Below are 16463 nucleotides of genomic sequence, written 5' to 3'. Positions count from 1 at the left end.
CAGTGAGGAGTTATTTTTTAGTTAGTACAGAGATCAGAATGAGATGATGAGAAAGTTCTTTAGGTGGGCAGTGCTGATGTTTCCACAATGTGAGTACCACTGAACTGCACACTTAAAAAATAGTTAAAATGGTAATTTTTCTGTTAGGTATATTTTACCCCAAGTGAACAAAAAAATTTTTAACAAAGCTGAACTAAAAACACAGGAGGGAATCTGGACATTACCTCTTACCACCCTTGACACTTGGTAAATTTAAAATAGCAAACGTAAAGGGGAAAGCATCGCTCACAGACCTCAGTTCCTCAAAGTCACGTATTTGTGTGAGATTCCATGTGAGATAAGGGTTTGATAAGCTTTATAAGGCACCAAGCATCTCTAGTTGCTGTTGAAACTGCCCCCTGTGAAACTGTCAATGGTCTGGAAAAATGAAACAAGTTAGAGCTCTAAATGGTACTATCAGAATGAAAACGTATCAGGTCACTTTCATCATCAAGATGGCATTTATAGGGATGCCTGGGTGGCTCAGTGGTTGAACGTCTGCCTTCGGCTCAGGGTGTGATCCCAGGGTCCTGGGATCAAGTCCCGCATCAGGCTCCCCCCAAAGGAGCCTGCTTCTCCCTCTACCTGTGTCTCTGCCTTTCTCTCTGTGTCTCTCATAAATAAATAAATGAAATATTTTTTTAAGAAAGATGACATTTATACCCCCCTTCTTTACTATTTACACATCAGGTCAACAGCTGCAGTTAGTTGGTAGAAGGGAGAGCATAAATAGGTGGAGGAAAGCCCGAGATAGCCACGTTGGTAGATGCATTAATGCTCACTCAGGGATTACGGGGAGGCCACCGTCCCATGAATCATGACTCGCGTTGTCTGACAGGCCCTGGAACAAAGCTCAGGGAAAGAAACACCCAAGGGATCCTAAGAGAAGTCATGGGCTACTTCCATTTGTGTTACTGTAACCAGGAAGCAGAAAACGAAGCTAAAAATTACATCAAAGTAGGTGAAAGTTCATGAATATAAAACAGTACAAGCCAACAAATTTTTCAAAGTCATTCAATAAAGTCTCATGTGGATCTTTACTGGCTTTCTCCCATCAACATTCAGACTTTATCTCGTGAACATACCAAAAAACTGGAAGTAAACATTTGTGCATTCATCGATCACTGCCTATTTCTTCTCCAAAGGTATTAGCCAAATACAGAGAATCAAAATCAAAACGGTTTTCCTTAGCTACTATTTGGAGCTCCGCTCAGATCATACAGGGATTCTGCTAATGTCACTACCTGACACACAGAATCACCTCATGACTATAAGCTAAAAAGGTACCAACATAATACGAGAACAGACACTGGAGGTAGAAACCAACCAAAGAGAAAGAAGGAAAGAAGGAAACAAGGAAGACAGAGAGATTCAAGAGATGAGTCATACTATACTTACAACTTTCAGCCTGATAGTCTGGCACAAACTGCTCATCATTGTCAGGTACCTGAGCTGAAGAAAAAAAAAAAAAATTAAAAAAAAAATTAAGAGAGAAACTGCCAAGGCATAAGGAATGTCAAGCAAGATCTTTCAAAGTAAGATCTTTTTTCGGCTCAGACCAAACCTATGATTATTTGCCAATGAGCTCCCATTTAAAATGGTATTGACAGCAATACTTGGGAGGGAAAATAGAAGCAACCATTGATGTCAACTAGAAAACATAAGTGTCAGAAATCTAACTGTGGCAGTTGTGTCCCTCTGAATATCACTTGCCAGACAGAAATAAAAGAGACATGCAAAATAGAAGAAGCTACAGGATTTCTATTAGCTGCAGTGCTTCTTTGCAAGAATGGAGTAAGAAGTATTTCAATTCACCCACTGCCAGTGCTTCAGCAGCCCATCGAAATTAACTACAGCACTCTTTCAAATGATGTGTGCAGTTACACACATCCCTCTGCTTTTACAGAAATGCCTGCTTTTGGTATATTCAGTCAAGTGCAAATTAGACTACCATAATTAAAGGTGTTCCATCTAAACTTGGCCAAGACATGCTACAAAGATTTTTTTAATGAAAGCATGTCCATTGATTTTGCTCATATAGAAAATAAAATATTTTAGTGATTATGTCATAAGAATAAAATTATAAATAACAAAAATAAACTCCATCTTTTCATGCAAAATATTTTCCGGGCAACTATACAACTCTAAAGAAAAGAGTATCACTATTTCATCAATCCTAATGTCAAGCAACTTCCCTATTTTTAGTAAAGGAAAAAAATACTGAATAGCAAGGACTTAATGCATTCGGCAGCAATCAAAACATAAGTACACTTTTTCGCTTCTAAAATATTTTCATCACGGCTGATTTACACATCAAAATAATCTATTTCGAATTGATAGGATATTAGTAAAATACATCTTCACATGCACACATAAGTATACACACTCTCACACACACACAAACCTCATAAAATAGAAGTTAGTTCCTTTTAATTTGGTGAAAATAGGAGTTAGCTCATTTAACTTTAGCTATGATCTGATGACTAGTATTACTTTACTAGTAATATTGAACACTGAAATGCTTTATCCAGTCAAATTATATTAAAATAGATTCAATTAATTTTTTAAAAACAGCCTACTGTGAATAGGGAATGTTTATGAAAATAATCATTCTCTATGGAAAAAGTTTCGGGTAGGTAGTTGAATGAGTTAAGAAAAATCACCTATAAAAAGAAATTCTATATTCAAAAGAAATACAACATAAATAGTATTAAACATCCTTTTGTATCAGCTTATGGAATCACATTTTTAAAAACAGAAATATGTGGCTGAATAAAACTTGTGTCCTATTATTAAGAGCAGAACAAATGATAACCTTGCAGATTGTTAAAATATACATAGTCTGACATTAAATTTTTTCCTAACGATCTATGTACACCCATACTTCAACTTATTAAAGACAAATTCTATCCTCTGTCACCAAAAATATTAAGAACCTTCTTCCAAGTTATAAATGATCAGCATATAATGGAAGAAAAATTTTTTTTCTCTTTATATTCCACTGACGTCTGCTACCATGGGTAACTAAAGCCATGCAAACTTCAAGTCATAGTTTTATGACTTTCTATCTGTAAACTGTGTACACTATTTAACCTATTTGAACGGTATTTCATTCATCAGTTTAATAATGATAATACAGGGGCTTTGTGACAATTAAATTAAATCCTCAATGTCACTTATCTTTTTCAAACTTTCACCTCCCACCCATTTCTTTCAATTTACATACACAAAACTACGTCAGTCATTACAGTAAAAGTTTAAAATCTTCACTTCTCCTAAATTATACTGGAAACAGATAAAAATAACAGCTAAAATTTGTACATTAGTACTCTCTTAACTATAAACATTTTTGACATTACAGCAAGCTTCATTTTTCTCACAGATTCATGTAAGTGGGGAAATACCCTTTAAAATAAGTCTTCACACCAAAAAAATACAAAAATGTTTTCAATATCTATTTAATAAATAACAGCAGGTAGACAGAACCAAATCCTACACATTTTTTCCATCAGACCCACATGTTTTGGTTTTCCTTCTAAATTAACAGCTAAACAGACATAACTATTGAGATGCAAAATTATCAACCACAGCAATTTACTATGCTTTTAAAAAGCCAACATTTACAAGAATCTAATAAAAATGTAATATCCCTTTACAGGAATAGTTAAAAATAGCTGGTGAGTAACAAAAATATATTTGTAACTAAATATGCTGGTATGAATGTCCTAAAAGCCAGACATTATTTTTTCCCTACTATCGTATCACAAGACAAAACTGCAACTCTGTGATATGTATCACTGCAAGAAAGACATAAAAATCACTGTGTTGGGATAGGTGTGAGGGGAGGAAAAAAAGCAAAATTTTAGAAGAAGCTGGAAGTCATACTTCACAAATATACAGAAAATAGGTCCATAACAATTTGTAAAAAGAATAAGAATTGCTATAAGAATTGCTATTTCTGTTCTAACTCCTTAACATACTGAATAAATACTTCACACTTATGCCTGAACATATTACAGCATTTTAACAAAAAACATATGACTCACATTTTCACAGAAGCTAATCTTAAGAAACGGAATAGACCAAATGAAGCAGCATGCTACTTAAATAGACAAAGGCTTAAGTATACTTCTAATTTCAAGTTAGGGTAAAGGGAAAGCAGTTAACGAAAAACACACGTTGGATCTGGGCAAGGAAAATATGACAAAGTATTGCCACACTCGTATCATTCGCTTCCTCTTTTCCTCAATTCACGGGAATTCTGTGAAGTAGCAAACTACAGCTGCCTGAAAATTTGTGGCAAGCCGTACCAACTCCAAAGTGGAAAATTAACAATAGAGGCCAACCTTTAAAAAACACAATTTCCACTGCTATCTCTTATAAACTAGGCTTGGAATAATCACCTTTGGGGAATGAAAATGTTTCCCCACACTATGTAATTAAAGAGGAAGGGGAAGAGTAAGAAAGGGCAAGGGGGAAAAGTACAGACCAAAAGACCAATAAAAGGCTTTCAAGAAGATGAAGCATGTGGATTTTATTGGTAATAGCTGGAGCGGCTCTATCAGTTCATTGCACATTAATAGACAAGTTGCCATCAAGTCTCAGGACTCCGGCTTTAAAAGGGTAGTATCTGCTCTCTCAGCTATTTGCTTTACCTAGATTATTATCCAAAGTTGTTGTGTTTTCTCTCTCTCTCTCTCTCTTTTTACTGCAAAGCAATACATATTATAAGAAACAAACACATGAAAATATTAATCATGATCTAGACATCACAGAATCACTAACCCTCGTTTTCAGCTTCAACATACTTTCTTAACACTTCTGGGGGTGGGGGCAATTTTTAAACAGGGTTCCTTGATTTTTATGCTTAAACTTCCAGAAAGAAATTATAATTACTTAAGAAAAGGTGGGAGTTTACATATTTTCCAAGCCTGGCTGCAGCCAAGTAAAAAGCCCCTGGTTCCTTACAAACCAGGGGTCTGCAGAGTTTTCTCCCAGAGGTAGGGGTGAAAAAAAGCAGAAAACTCACAAATGGAACACACGTCAAGTATAAAAGGGGTTAATATTTAATTAAAACCAGTTCTATCCACTGTAACAATGACCTGGAGCCAAACAAGGCGGAAGATGTATGAGTCATTCTTTCTGCCTGTGAATGAGACAGCTGATCTCCTCAGCAATTCCTCCAGACAAGCAGGCAGAACTGGAGTTCTGCCTCCATTCACAAAAACACAGTCCAGCATGAGCCATGTGGCCCAACCGCAATCTTTTCATGTCACACCCTTCCAGGGAGCTAAAGCAAGTCAACTTGAACTTGCAATAAACACAGCGATTTTACTGCTCTGTCTCCTATACAGCTCAGATCCATTAAGGTATATACATTTAAATAAATGACAAATTTACAAAATTAAATCAATCTATAGCTAGATAGACAGATATAGATAGACAGACAGAGAAATAACCCATCCTGCTTTATACAGTAACTTACAACAAAAACTTAAATGTATAAAACTAGCAAGGAAGGAGGAGAGGGAGGAAGGAAATAAGGGGGGGGGGGGGGAATCATTAAAGAAATGTCTTATTTTTCTTGCCTATTATTCAGTTTCTTTAGCCTGAGATGATAATAGATTTTTGCTGACCTTTGTGGCATTTCTCTTTGAATCAAAGAATTAGAAACAAGTTTCTCTAAATAAACTTAAATTGTATTTTAAATAAAAGTAAAACAGCGAGAAAATCAACCTTTGCGTGGTATTCTATTTAATCATGAAATGAAGCTTCAGGCCATGGAACAAAATAATCATGAAGCCACGAAGCCTGGTTTTATACCACATCCGCTTTTAAAAATTAAAAATGATTGTCCTGCTGTATGAGCATTAATTAATACAGTAATATAAACATATTTAAAGAAACAAAAAATAAAGGGGGGGAGGGGGAGCTACTTCCCCATGACAGAAACATCTTTAATTCTTGATACTCTAGAAAAAAGAAAGCAGTAAGTTCCGGTTGTCTTCAGTCTCAGGGCAGCTTCAATGGTAATTCTACTCTGACCTGGAGTGACTTAGAAACAAGCATAGCTTACAAGCTGTTGTTTCTATTACCTAATACTACTACAGAGGTCTGACATTGTTATTATTATTATTGGTGGTGGTGGTGGTGGTGGTGGTATTATTATTATTATTATTTTAATCATAAGCTTGTACACAGGTCAAAGGAAATAAAATTATATTACCAAATTCAAGAAATGACACATTGCTTGTCACAGAACCAGAAAAGCAGTATTTCATGAATCCTGATTAGGACCCTCTGGAAAACATAGATCTAAGCTATACTACAACCAAGTTCTATTTTTAACCAACTTTTTATTTTTATTTTTTATTTTTTATTTTTTTAACCAACTTTTTAAATTTGCTAGTAGACCCTACATGAAAAGACATTTATATAATTCCAAAAAATATTTTAAAATATAATATACTTACTCTACCTGCTATCTTTTAATCAAGTCCAAGTAATAAGCAGTCTTCCTTTCGTATTTTAGACTATTTCCTGGTGCAATAAAAAAAAAAGGAGTAGTAGCATGCCCCTCCCCCCCATACAAAATAATTCATACTGAGAAAGAGTATGGACTTCTGTAATTTAATCCTTAATTCTCATTTCATTTTTTACGTAAGCCACATAAAATAATGTAGTTTTTAAAGTCTTTAGTTCGTACCATATCACATAAAAAAATTAACAAGCACATATCCAACGTATGTGCGAGAAACAGTATAATTGTTGAAAAATAAAAATAAGTACATCAGGATTATGTGCATAGTGGATGACTAGTAACAACAGTACACGTTATTTAAATGAACTTCATAGTAAGCTCTTCTGAATGTAAATTTAGTATCAGCTACTGAAGTAAATGGAGAAGATACAATGACATCTCTACTGTTAAGTCAACCTTTATTTGAAGGTCACACAAAACAAAAGGAAAAAAAAAAAAAAAGCCTTATCTGCATGAAGTAATAACCTGTGGTGTAGGGGGGTTGTTCTTGGACATAAAACTTCGATTCAAGTGGGGAGGCTGCAGGAATCCTACTTGCTATATAACACCACTGAAAAACATCCTACCCTGTGGCAGCGAATCACTATGGACTTTTGTCCTTAATACTACTGGTGAAAGGGAACCTCAAGAACATCTAGCTCCACACCAAAAACAATGTTCAAAAGTTGCTGTGAGTTTGCATTAGACACGTATGAAATTTATTCTTTCTCTTCAAGCTGCGTTAGTAGGTAAGCTCTAGTCAGCAATTTTAGAAGAATGCAATCCTTTTTAAACTCAATTCTATATCCTTCTGTTTGTCTCCTTCACACACAAAAGAGTCCATTTTAACCATGAATTTCTAGGACACCATTCACTAAAGCACCACGTAAAACAGGTTGTTAAGAATAAGACGTTACCGTGATGCTGATAGGATTGCTATATGAACTCATTATTTCATGGGATCAAATAATTGAAATCGCCTTTCTGTCAGTAGCAATCTAACTCAAAAGACAAAAAAAATCAATAAAGAATTGTACATAGTAAAATAATGTAAAGTAGCTATGGCAAAATTTAAAATACACATTTTTTTTAAGTGCTATGGTGGTCACTGAAAACCTCTTCATCAGGAGGAGGTGTGAATGGATTTCATCGTGGTAGATACATTAAAAACATTTAAATTGCAGTGTTAGTACTTAGAAAGTGATACTAATACAAAGTTACATTCTTTGCAAACATATTTTATCTCTTCTTCAGGATGAGGTGTGAATAGATTTCATGGTAGTAGAGATGTTAAAAACATTTAAATTGCAGTGTTAGTACTCAGAAAGTGATACCAATACAAACATATTCTTTACAAACATACTTTTGGATCCCTGTTTGGAAATTAAAAATATACTTCCATGCTTCCCCTCCCAAATTAGAGGACTTTAGCAAATTGAAAATAGGGGCTCCTACCCTCACCCTCAAATATTCCTGCCTTATCTACCCTAATCTGTCCTTAGACATAAAACACGCTGCATAATCCACAATAATTTACCTATGACTAATCCATATGTTGCACTTTGAGTCTAATTTATCAAAAACTCTTATAGGAAAAAACAAACATCTTGGGACAGATCATTTCCCAAATATTCAGGGCTTTGATCACTTTTTAAAAACATGGTTTTCATATGACACAACTTGACTCTCATGTCTAATAAGATTTTTAGACCTGTTTAACTTCCCAGTGGGATGCTAACTCATGAGAGAAACTTGGTTAATTGCCAATGATCTTTTCTAAAAGGGTCAAGATGCCTTAAAATTCCACGGTCACTTTCTTGGCTACCAAGCATTATGAAAAGAAATATATAAACAGTCCATAGTCTGCCAATTTGGCAATGTTTTAATTTCTAGATGTCCAGAAGGACAGAAATGGACAAATCTAGCTACAAATAATCTAATGTAATTTTAAGATCTCTTAATTCAAGATGTGAGATAAGTCAATTAAAATGCTAAAACAAAAACATAATTATATAGAATTGCCAAAAATAAAAATAAATATGCAGTCTATTAACAAATAGTAAAAAAAAATCTCCATTATTAGATTTTAAAAATCATAATAACAACATTTTGCTTATATCATGATAGGATAAATTAATGTAAGCTATTTTGAAAACTGTTTACATTATCCTAAAATGCAGTCTTATCCATAGTTTGTAAACAGTCGCCCACCTGAGTATTCAATAAAACACCTCCAGGATTAATTCCTTAAAACTAATTTAAGCTTCTTAATTATTTTCTGAGTAAAAGCCCATGTTCCTCCAAATACATCAGTCATTTTCTAGATTTGTTTTATATAAAGTTAGATCTTCAGATCTGATTTACAGGTGCGTTAATAAACATGGGTAAAAATACATTCAGTGCAGTTTTCTTTTTTTCAGTGCAGAGTTTTAAAAGATTAACTTGGATAAGTTATTCAAATCACTTACCAAGCGACAAATAAACAAAACAAGTCAAAAGTAAGAGACTGTACTAAAACTGATTATAAAATGGCAAGAGTCTGTCACAGAATACACATTTTAAAATTCCAGAAACAGAGTTGCTATGCACATGCAAAATCTGCCAGCAAGTCCAATGACTTGGAATCAATGAGACTTAAACATCTAAGAACTAACAAACCTTCGAGAACAATTAAAATAGACATTTCAAGTTATTTTAGATAAGCGAATAAATGTCCTCATAAATGTAATGTCCTTACAACCTTCAACTTTGCAAAACTAACAGATCAAAGTTAACACCACAATCTCTGTGTAAATTTTTCTTGAAAAAGTTAGGTTTGGATATATAGTTTGTGTTGCAACAGTAAGTAACCTATTGCAATAAGTTTCATTTACAGAGACAAGCAAAATGACCTTTAAATATAACTAAAACTTTCATTAATACTTACCTTTTTTTGAACATGCAAATACAACCACCCTTTCAAAAGGCTACTGGGAAAGCTACTTAACTTAAAAGATTTATAAAGACTGCAAGAGCTTTTTGGAGAACCAGAATATCAGCAAAACAAAGAAACTTATTTTACATGCTAACAGCAACTTGATGAACTGCAAGCAAGACCACCGATCAAATACTGCAGTCTGTTTCAAAGTAGCAATAGCAACACTTGGGTTCCATTTAAAGAGACCCTCTCTCTTCTTTTAACAACCTTAAAAAATCTGTTCCAAAAATGCCATGTTTCCCATTTAACATACAGACAGAAATATAAATTATACTCAATGCTAAAATGTGTATAATTTTCTCTTTGTGTTTCCCATAAAACACATCCTCGGATAAAATTAATATTTCACATTTCTGACAAACCCAAAAGAAAAATCAAATTATGGACACCAAAAAGAGCCCCTCAAGATTAGGCATTTCTCAAGTTGTATCAAGCTGTATTGAAGCAATATCTCATTGTTCCTATAAAATAAAGTTCCAGCCAGTAAAAGATCCGATAGACTGTAACACAAAATTTTACTAAAAAGTAATTAAAAATAAGAGTAAAGCCTTTAGATGTCACATTGCTGTAGTAAATAAATCCTAATAAAAGTGACACAAAAGCAAAAATCAATTTCAGCAAATATCACATAATAGCAACAAATAGAAAACATTTTTTTAAATCCTCAAATCCCCCAAAGATTTCTTTTAAAGCCATAGATTTCCTAAGTATTGCATACACACCTAACGTTCTGTGTTGTGAGCAAGGTGGAAAGAAGACACTTGCACTTAAATCTTGAAGCATCCCGTCCTGATGAACCCAGAGAAACTAATTTCTGCCATCAGAAAAGTCCTCCACCAGAACACCAAATAATGATATGCGCTGCTCTAAAAGAAACAGCAAGCCGGGATCTGGCTCTAGTAGGTCTCTCGAGGTACAATAATATAAACCTGATCAATTGCAATTAAAATCTGAACAGAGGCTTAGAACTTGAAGTCTTGGTGCATTAGTTCTTGCCAAAAGCAGATGTGATTGTGAGCTGGAAGCAATTTCTCCTGGTAATTTGTGATGACACTGGGTAGTGCAGCCCCAGATTCCCCAAAGACAAACTCATCAGAGACTCTAATGTATGCATGACACATGAGGTGGCTCTTTTAGAGCTCAATTAATTGGGCTGAACATTAAGACAGCAACTTCAGGACTTTTTTCCCCCTTCTAGAGTTGCTTTTCCCCTCCTTTTAAAGCTTTATTTTTTTTTTTTTTTTTGCCTTACCTTCTGCAAGCCATGTTTCCTGTAATTGACTTAGATCTTGAAAGAGTTCTAAAAAACAAGTCAGAGACATAAACAGAAGATTTGAAAAACCTTTAGGCTCCATTAAATGGAAATGTTTGTCATGAAATTGGTATTAAGTATCAATTTAATTTGGGGAGGGGAGTCAATACAAAAAGAAAATAAGATTCATGACTTAAATAGCTCAATAATCCTGCCCTGTTAATGGCTATTAAGCAATACTTCTTTAAGAGATTCTTTTAGTGAATTAAATAACGAAGGCAATATTTTCCCCCTTTTAACAACGTAATAATAAGCTCAGGGACACACATACACTAGGATTCAAAAAAGGCTGAGGTGAAGGTGTATCTGTCCATGTAAACCTTTCTTAAATAGAGTCAATTCTTGCAGAGGAAAGAGGAGAAAGGCTGACAATCACTTTCTTTTTATCTTCTGAACCTTATATAAAAGATGTAACAGTACCTGGTACAATTCTTAAAGCACCGTATGTTTTGAGTTTCAATGGCTCAAAATTAAAAGGGACAACTTTTAAACACAAGATCTTAGAGGAAAATTTCTACATGAATAGATTTACAAAAGTAAAAGTAAGATAATTCCCTGGCACCTGTTTATTATCAAGTCCCAAACTCTGAATTCTGTCATAGTAGGAGGGAGAGGGTGTCCAACATGTATGAAGATTTGAGTTAAGTTTCAGAATTCAATATGCCTCATCAAAATGGCAAACTGAACTTTGATAATTAAATCTCAGTATATTAAGTTCATTATGAATGCTCCTGTATGGCTGGAATAATTTATAAAATATTGACCTCCTAACCAACAGTGCCTTAAAAAAAAAAAATCTGTAACCTAATTTCCCAAATAGGTATTATAATTATAAATTAGGCCTTAATTATGATTCAGTGAACACTCAAAGGCCTATAAACAAGATACTATGACCTCACCATGTAGTCATCAAAATTATCCATGAAAAGTTTGATAACAGTAAATGGTTTTAGTGTAAGAGGAATGGGAAATCAAACTACCATTCACATCGTTTAACTTATAATAGAGTAGAAATGAGAAATTAAGTAGTATACCTAGCTGCTTACTTTGTCTCACTGTGTTGGATATTTTAAAATTGTGACCTCAGTGTATGGAATTAGTTATGTGCCATATGGACAAGAGTATTTAAACACAAAAGAACGATTAAGAGAAGGATGTCACTGTTAAGTTTTTATTTCCTTCTTTCATTAGTTTGTGACAGGGCCATAAAATATCCTCCAATGCAAACTGTCACATTATGTGAATTGCTCCAAGTAAAAGTCTCAGTTAAATGCAGTAATTTGAAAGATTGTTATTTTTAAGCTAAGACTGAAGTACTCCTCTGCTTTATGAAGGTGGGGAGGATAGGTGAAGAGGGAGGAATTCAGCCCAAAATCAAACCTCACCTTCTGAATCATGAGCCAGATCTCTGTTAATGAATTTTCTTTTCCTGACATTTGTTGGTTTCTCGTTACAATTTCTCCCACGCTGATTCTACAAAGGGAAAGATAAAATCCTTTTAAAAAATGTAAACCTCAGATGTCACACACAAAAAAACACATGCAACCATAAGCCTACCGGATCCTCTCTCTAAATAGAAAAATAAAAGTCCATAGTATCAATTCCAATATTCATTTTCTGCGTTCATCTGACAGTGAGAGCTTAGGCTGAGAATTCAACAACCAGGGAGAGTTGCTTCCCAGCGCCAAGCGTAACACACTACTACTTATCAGTCATATATTCATGGCATCTCAGCATCAAAACAACATTAAGCAATCACACTTAAAGTCGTTTTTAGCTGGATCAAAGCTGGACTAAAATACAGTGAATTTTATTCTCTCTGATACCACCCCCCCAAAACAAAAAAATAAAAATAGAGTGGTGAAATTAAAAACATGAGGAAAAAAAGGAGACGACAAAAAAAGAAACAAAAACACCCCATGTAAACAAAAAGTGTCAGCATTTGTCTCAACTTCATTCTTTTCAATGTGGCAGACAAACCCAGCCAAAAACTTTGAGTGCAGCAGCTGCTGCTGCCCTGCGTCTCCTCTTCCACTCATCTTGGGCACTTTAATCAGAAAAGAAAAGGGGGGGGGGGTCTTAAAAACAAAACTATGCCTTATCCAAATCACTGAAAGGTAAGCTCATTTTGAAGATTGGGCTTCTAGAAGCAGAGTCGCCCTACAGTGGCAACAAAGCAGATAAAGTATCTGCAATCCCAACCCCCTTACCCCCTCCCTTCTCATTCTCTCCCTCCTCCCCCCCCCCCCCCCCGTTGGAGTCAAGTTTATAAACAGCAACTTTCGAACTGATCACTCACATTGGTGACCATGTAAGGCACTTGCTGGTCATAAAATCCATCCATTCTGCTGCTCTTCGCAAATCTCAGCTGAGTGTTTTATATTTTGAGCATTTAGCTGGAGATTTCCTCGGGATCTGGACTTCTATCAACCTAGAGGGGAACAAGATGGCTTTTAGGCTAAAAAAAAAAAAAAAATCATGAATGAAGCTCTTGAATTTGCATAACTAATTACCCTCCGACAGTCCCATTCACAAAAATAACCCTCCCTACACCGCCTCCTTCACCTGGATCCAAAGAGAGCCAACAGAGTTCACAATTTACATATTTTCGGCAGTAGCAAAAATCCGAACCAGAGGCGATGTATTTATTTACACTCTCGATGTTTCCCTGCGCGGTCGGTGTACCCCGGGCAGCTCTGATTCGCAAACGTGTGCAAAACTAGCAATGGCGATCAACGAGACTTGCTTTGCACCTAACGGGACTAAAGAGACGGAGACACCTCTTTCATAAGGATAGTTTTTGCAACCCACAACCATGCAATTATCTGGAGAGACATAAAAAGTTGTTGGAAAGACCCACCTGAAGGCCACGCTAGGCGAACGGCTGCAAAAAATTCCCTCCAAATTTAATAAAAACATTAATTATTGCCCAGCACTTCCCCTTTGGAAGCCGAAAGCGCCTCTGACAGAGCTCAATTCGGTGGTTTTTCCTCTACTTCTCCTCCAGGGGCCTCCAATCCAAACTGATGGATCGCTGCCTCCCATTGGCTCCGCGTCTCTTTCACAAGATCAGATTTCGAGCTGTCAATCAGGCGGCTCGCGGCCCCTTCTCGAGGATCCCTCGCGCCCCTCTCCCGAGCCGATGCTCCGCGGGCGGGCGGGAGGGCGCCGGAGCCACCGCCTGCGAACGCCACCGAGGACATCAGCTGCCTCCCTACGGCGCTGCGGGCTGTCCGGGCGTCCGGGACACCGAAGCCATGTGTGTCGAGTCGCTAGTGTTCCTCGCCGGTGGTGTGTTTGGTCCACTACGGGGCTAATTGCCTACATCACTTTTGCTCGGTTCGGGTGTACACTCTCAAGTGCGACCCATCGAGCCCGTGCCTCCTTCCTCCCCCGAATCCGCTCCCTCAACATCTCCAGCACCCCCACCCCCACCCCCACCCCCTACTTTTAACCTGATGGGGAGCCCCCCTTGGCTCTGGCAGACTCGTTCCTACTAAGCTTTTGGCCCAAATTCTTTTCCCGTTTTCCCGGCATCCAGCACCACTTTTGAACCGCCAGCCGTCACGTAAAACGAGATCGTATCGCTCATGGGGCAGTAAAATAAAGAAAAAGCACCCGGGAACTGAGGGATTGCTTGTAAGGAGCGGCTGCGTTGGGAGGGAAATTTAGCAGGACCCCAGAGCAATCAATCTAGGCGAGGAAAAGTATAAAAAACAACACATGTGTCCCACGCGTGCACTGGGGCAAGGTGCTCCCAGCCCGCTGTGGAGGTGGGGAGGACCAGGGAGGGATGGGGTGGCTCGGATGTCCCGGGCACCCGCAAGTTTCCTGAGCTTTTGTTATGTACACACGGAGGCGGAGGGTGTCACTTACTGTACTTGACGCTCTCACTTCCTCTCCAGCTTTTAAACAGCCGGAGCCCGGAGCCGGGGGCGAGCGGCCGTAGGGCTCGGGTTTCAAGGACCAGGATCTGGACGTTACCAAGTGGGGGCTGCAAGTCTGAAACCACTTGCCCTGGCGCGCCTCGGAGGCTCGGAGCGGCCAAAAGTCGCTCAGAAAGCAGCCTCGGCCCAGCAACAGTCGATGGGAGGCCGTGCGGATGGGACCAGGGACTTAGTGGTGTTGAAATTCACTTGTGATCCTGATGGCGTCCAGAGCTGGAGACCAAAGGACGTTTCCGGCAGCTGTTCCGCCCGTAGAGAAACGTGCTGCAGTTCTCAATTTCTATTGCAAAGTTTCCTGCCTTAAATGGAACGTGAGAGAGACGCATTTAAATGGGAGTGTGAGCCCACAAGACTCCATTCCGGACCCCATGGAGGGAACCTAGGAGGGTAATGTAAAAAAAAATAAAATAAAATAAAATAATTTTAAAAAGTGTTTTTTTTTCTTTCTTTCTTTTTTTTTTTTAATAAGCAGCAACAGCAAAAGTATTACTGGGTAAACACCCAGTAACTGTGGACACCCACCGTGCATTCCCTGACACTAGTAAATGAGAGAGCCGGTGCACACGCGAGCACCCACAAGCATTTTGAGCGGGAACTGCACTTAAACCTCGGCCCCAGGGAAGGGTTCCCTGGCCCTCGAAGCGGAATAGTGAGGCTCTGGGGTACATTCTGAGGGTGTAGTCAGGCGGGGAGCCAAGAGCTAGGGTGCCCCGCCGCCCAGCATTCCCGGGATAAACCAGCCTCTGTAACGTGAGCAACAGTTTCCAAAGACCTTCTCGGCGGCCAGAGCCTGACGGGTATCCAGGGTAACCGGGAGGGGGCGGAGCTTCCCGCCTCAGCCAATCACGTGTCGTATGTTCCCAGCCCATTGTTGTTTATTGCTGACCCCGCAGCGCTCCGCTAGCAGATTGGCCGCTCCGGGGAAGGGGGCGGAGCTTCTCCCGCCCCTGCAGCCACCTTTCGGCTCCATTCACAAAATTCCGGCCTTTCTTGGTCACGTGGTTGGGGGCGTGGCGGGGCAGGGGAAATGACACCACAAAGGCCCAAGTTCCCCAAAGCCGAAAAAACACTTTTTCCTACCCCGCTACCTCGTCTGTGATGCGTCCCTGAACAAATACTATCTGAGGAAAGGGAGGCTTAGGTCTGAGAACAAGAGGGGGAAAAAAAAAAAAAGTCGGAAATTCAAAGAAGGGCTCCCAGGGCGACAATCTCAGGGTGCACTGTCTACCAGAAAAGCTGCAAAAGAGGAGAGGGAGAGAGCTAAGGCGAGTGGGGAGAAAGCCCAAGGACAGACTAGTAACTCATTGCCAGCTTCAAGCCGCCGCTTTCAGAAGTGCCAACAGTTCAACTGCAGATAGATTTCAGTTTTCTCACCCAACTTTCCATTTTTACCTTTAATTTATCCCACAGTTGCTTGTGAGCTTCTTGAAGTTTCATGGAGGAACACTGCAGGGTTTTTCTGGCTGACAGTGTTAGTTTCCATTTCCCAAGTGCTCCCTGTTTTACAGGCTCCCCAAAGCACTCCCCCTCCTCCCCACCAGCGCTGGACTGGCAGACAGAAGCAGCGCCCTAATCCTCCCGATTTTACTCCGGAGTGAGGGGGGATCTGTATTTCCGCCTTTGGATTCTCCAAACGCACTCAGCTCTGAACTATTTGATCTTAACAGT

The 16463-nt window shown here is 38.3% G+C and overlaps 1 protein-coding gene across 11 annotated transcripts in view; it reads right to left on the bottom strand.

Annotated features, from left to right (window-relative positions):
* The window catches only part of ETV1 (ETS variant transcription factor 1), a 96441-nt gene extending 80901 nt beyond the window's left edge, over nt 1–15540 (bottom strand). The window contains exons 1-7 of one of the 11 annotated variants that reach the window (XM_072783965.1): nt 15318–15540; nt 14725–15174; nt 13414–13610; nt 13148–13279; nt 12234–12321; nt 10789–10836; nt 1438–1491 (exon numbers count right to left, since the gene is read on the bottom strand). In XM_072783965.1, the coding sequence (XP_072640066.1) occupies nt 1438–1491; nt 10789–10836; nt 12234–12321; nt 13148–13192 (235 nt within the window). In that variant the 5' untranslated portion in view covers nt 13193–13279; nt 13414–13610; nt 14725–15174; nt 15318–15540. Of the gene's footprint in view, nt 1–1437; nt 1492–10258; nt 10592–10788; nt 10837–12233; nt 12322–12800; nt 13011–13147; nt 13307–13413; nt 13611–13708; nt 14222–14724; nt 15175–15317 lie in introns of those variants that run through there. The other 10 variants (XM_072783967.1, XM_072783964.1, XM_072783963.1 and 7 more) reach the window with 10 other exon arrangements.
* Between the last annotated feature and the right edge of the window lie 923 nt (nt 15541–16463).

This window comes from Canis lupus, chromosome 18 (genome assembly GCF_048164855.1).
Source record: "Canis lupus baileyi chromosome 18, mCanLup2.hap1, whole genome shotgun sequence".
Taxonomy (NCBI): Eukaryota; Metazoa; Chordata; class Mammalia; order Carnivora; family Canidae; genus Canis; species Canis lupus.
The sequence above is the reverse complement of the archived record's forward strand: the minus strand, read 5'-3'. Positions and strand labels throughout refer to the sequence as shown.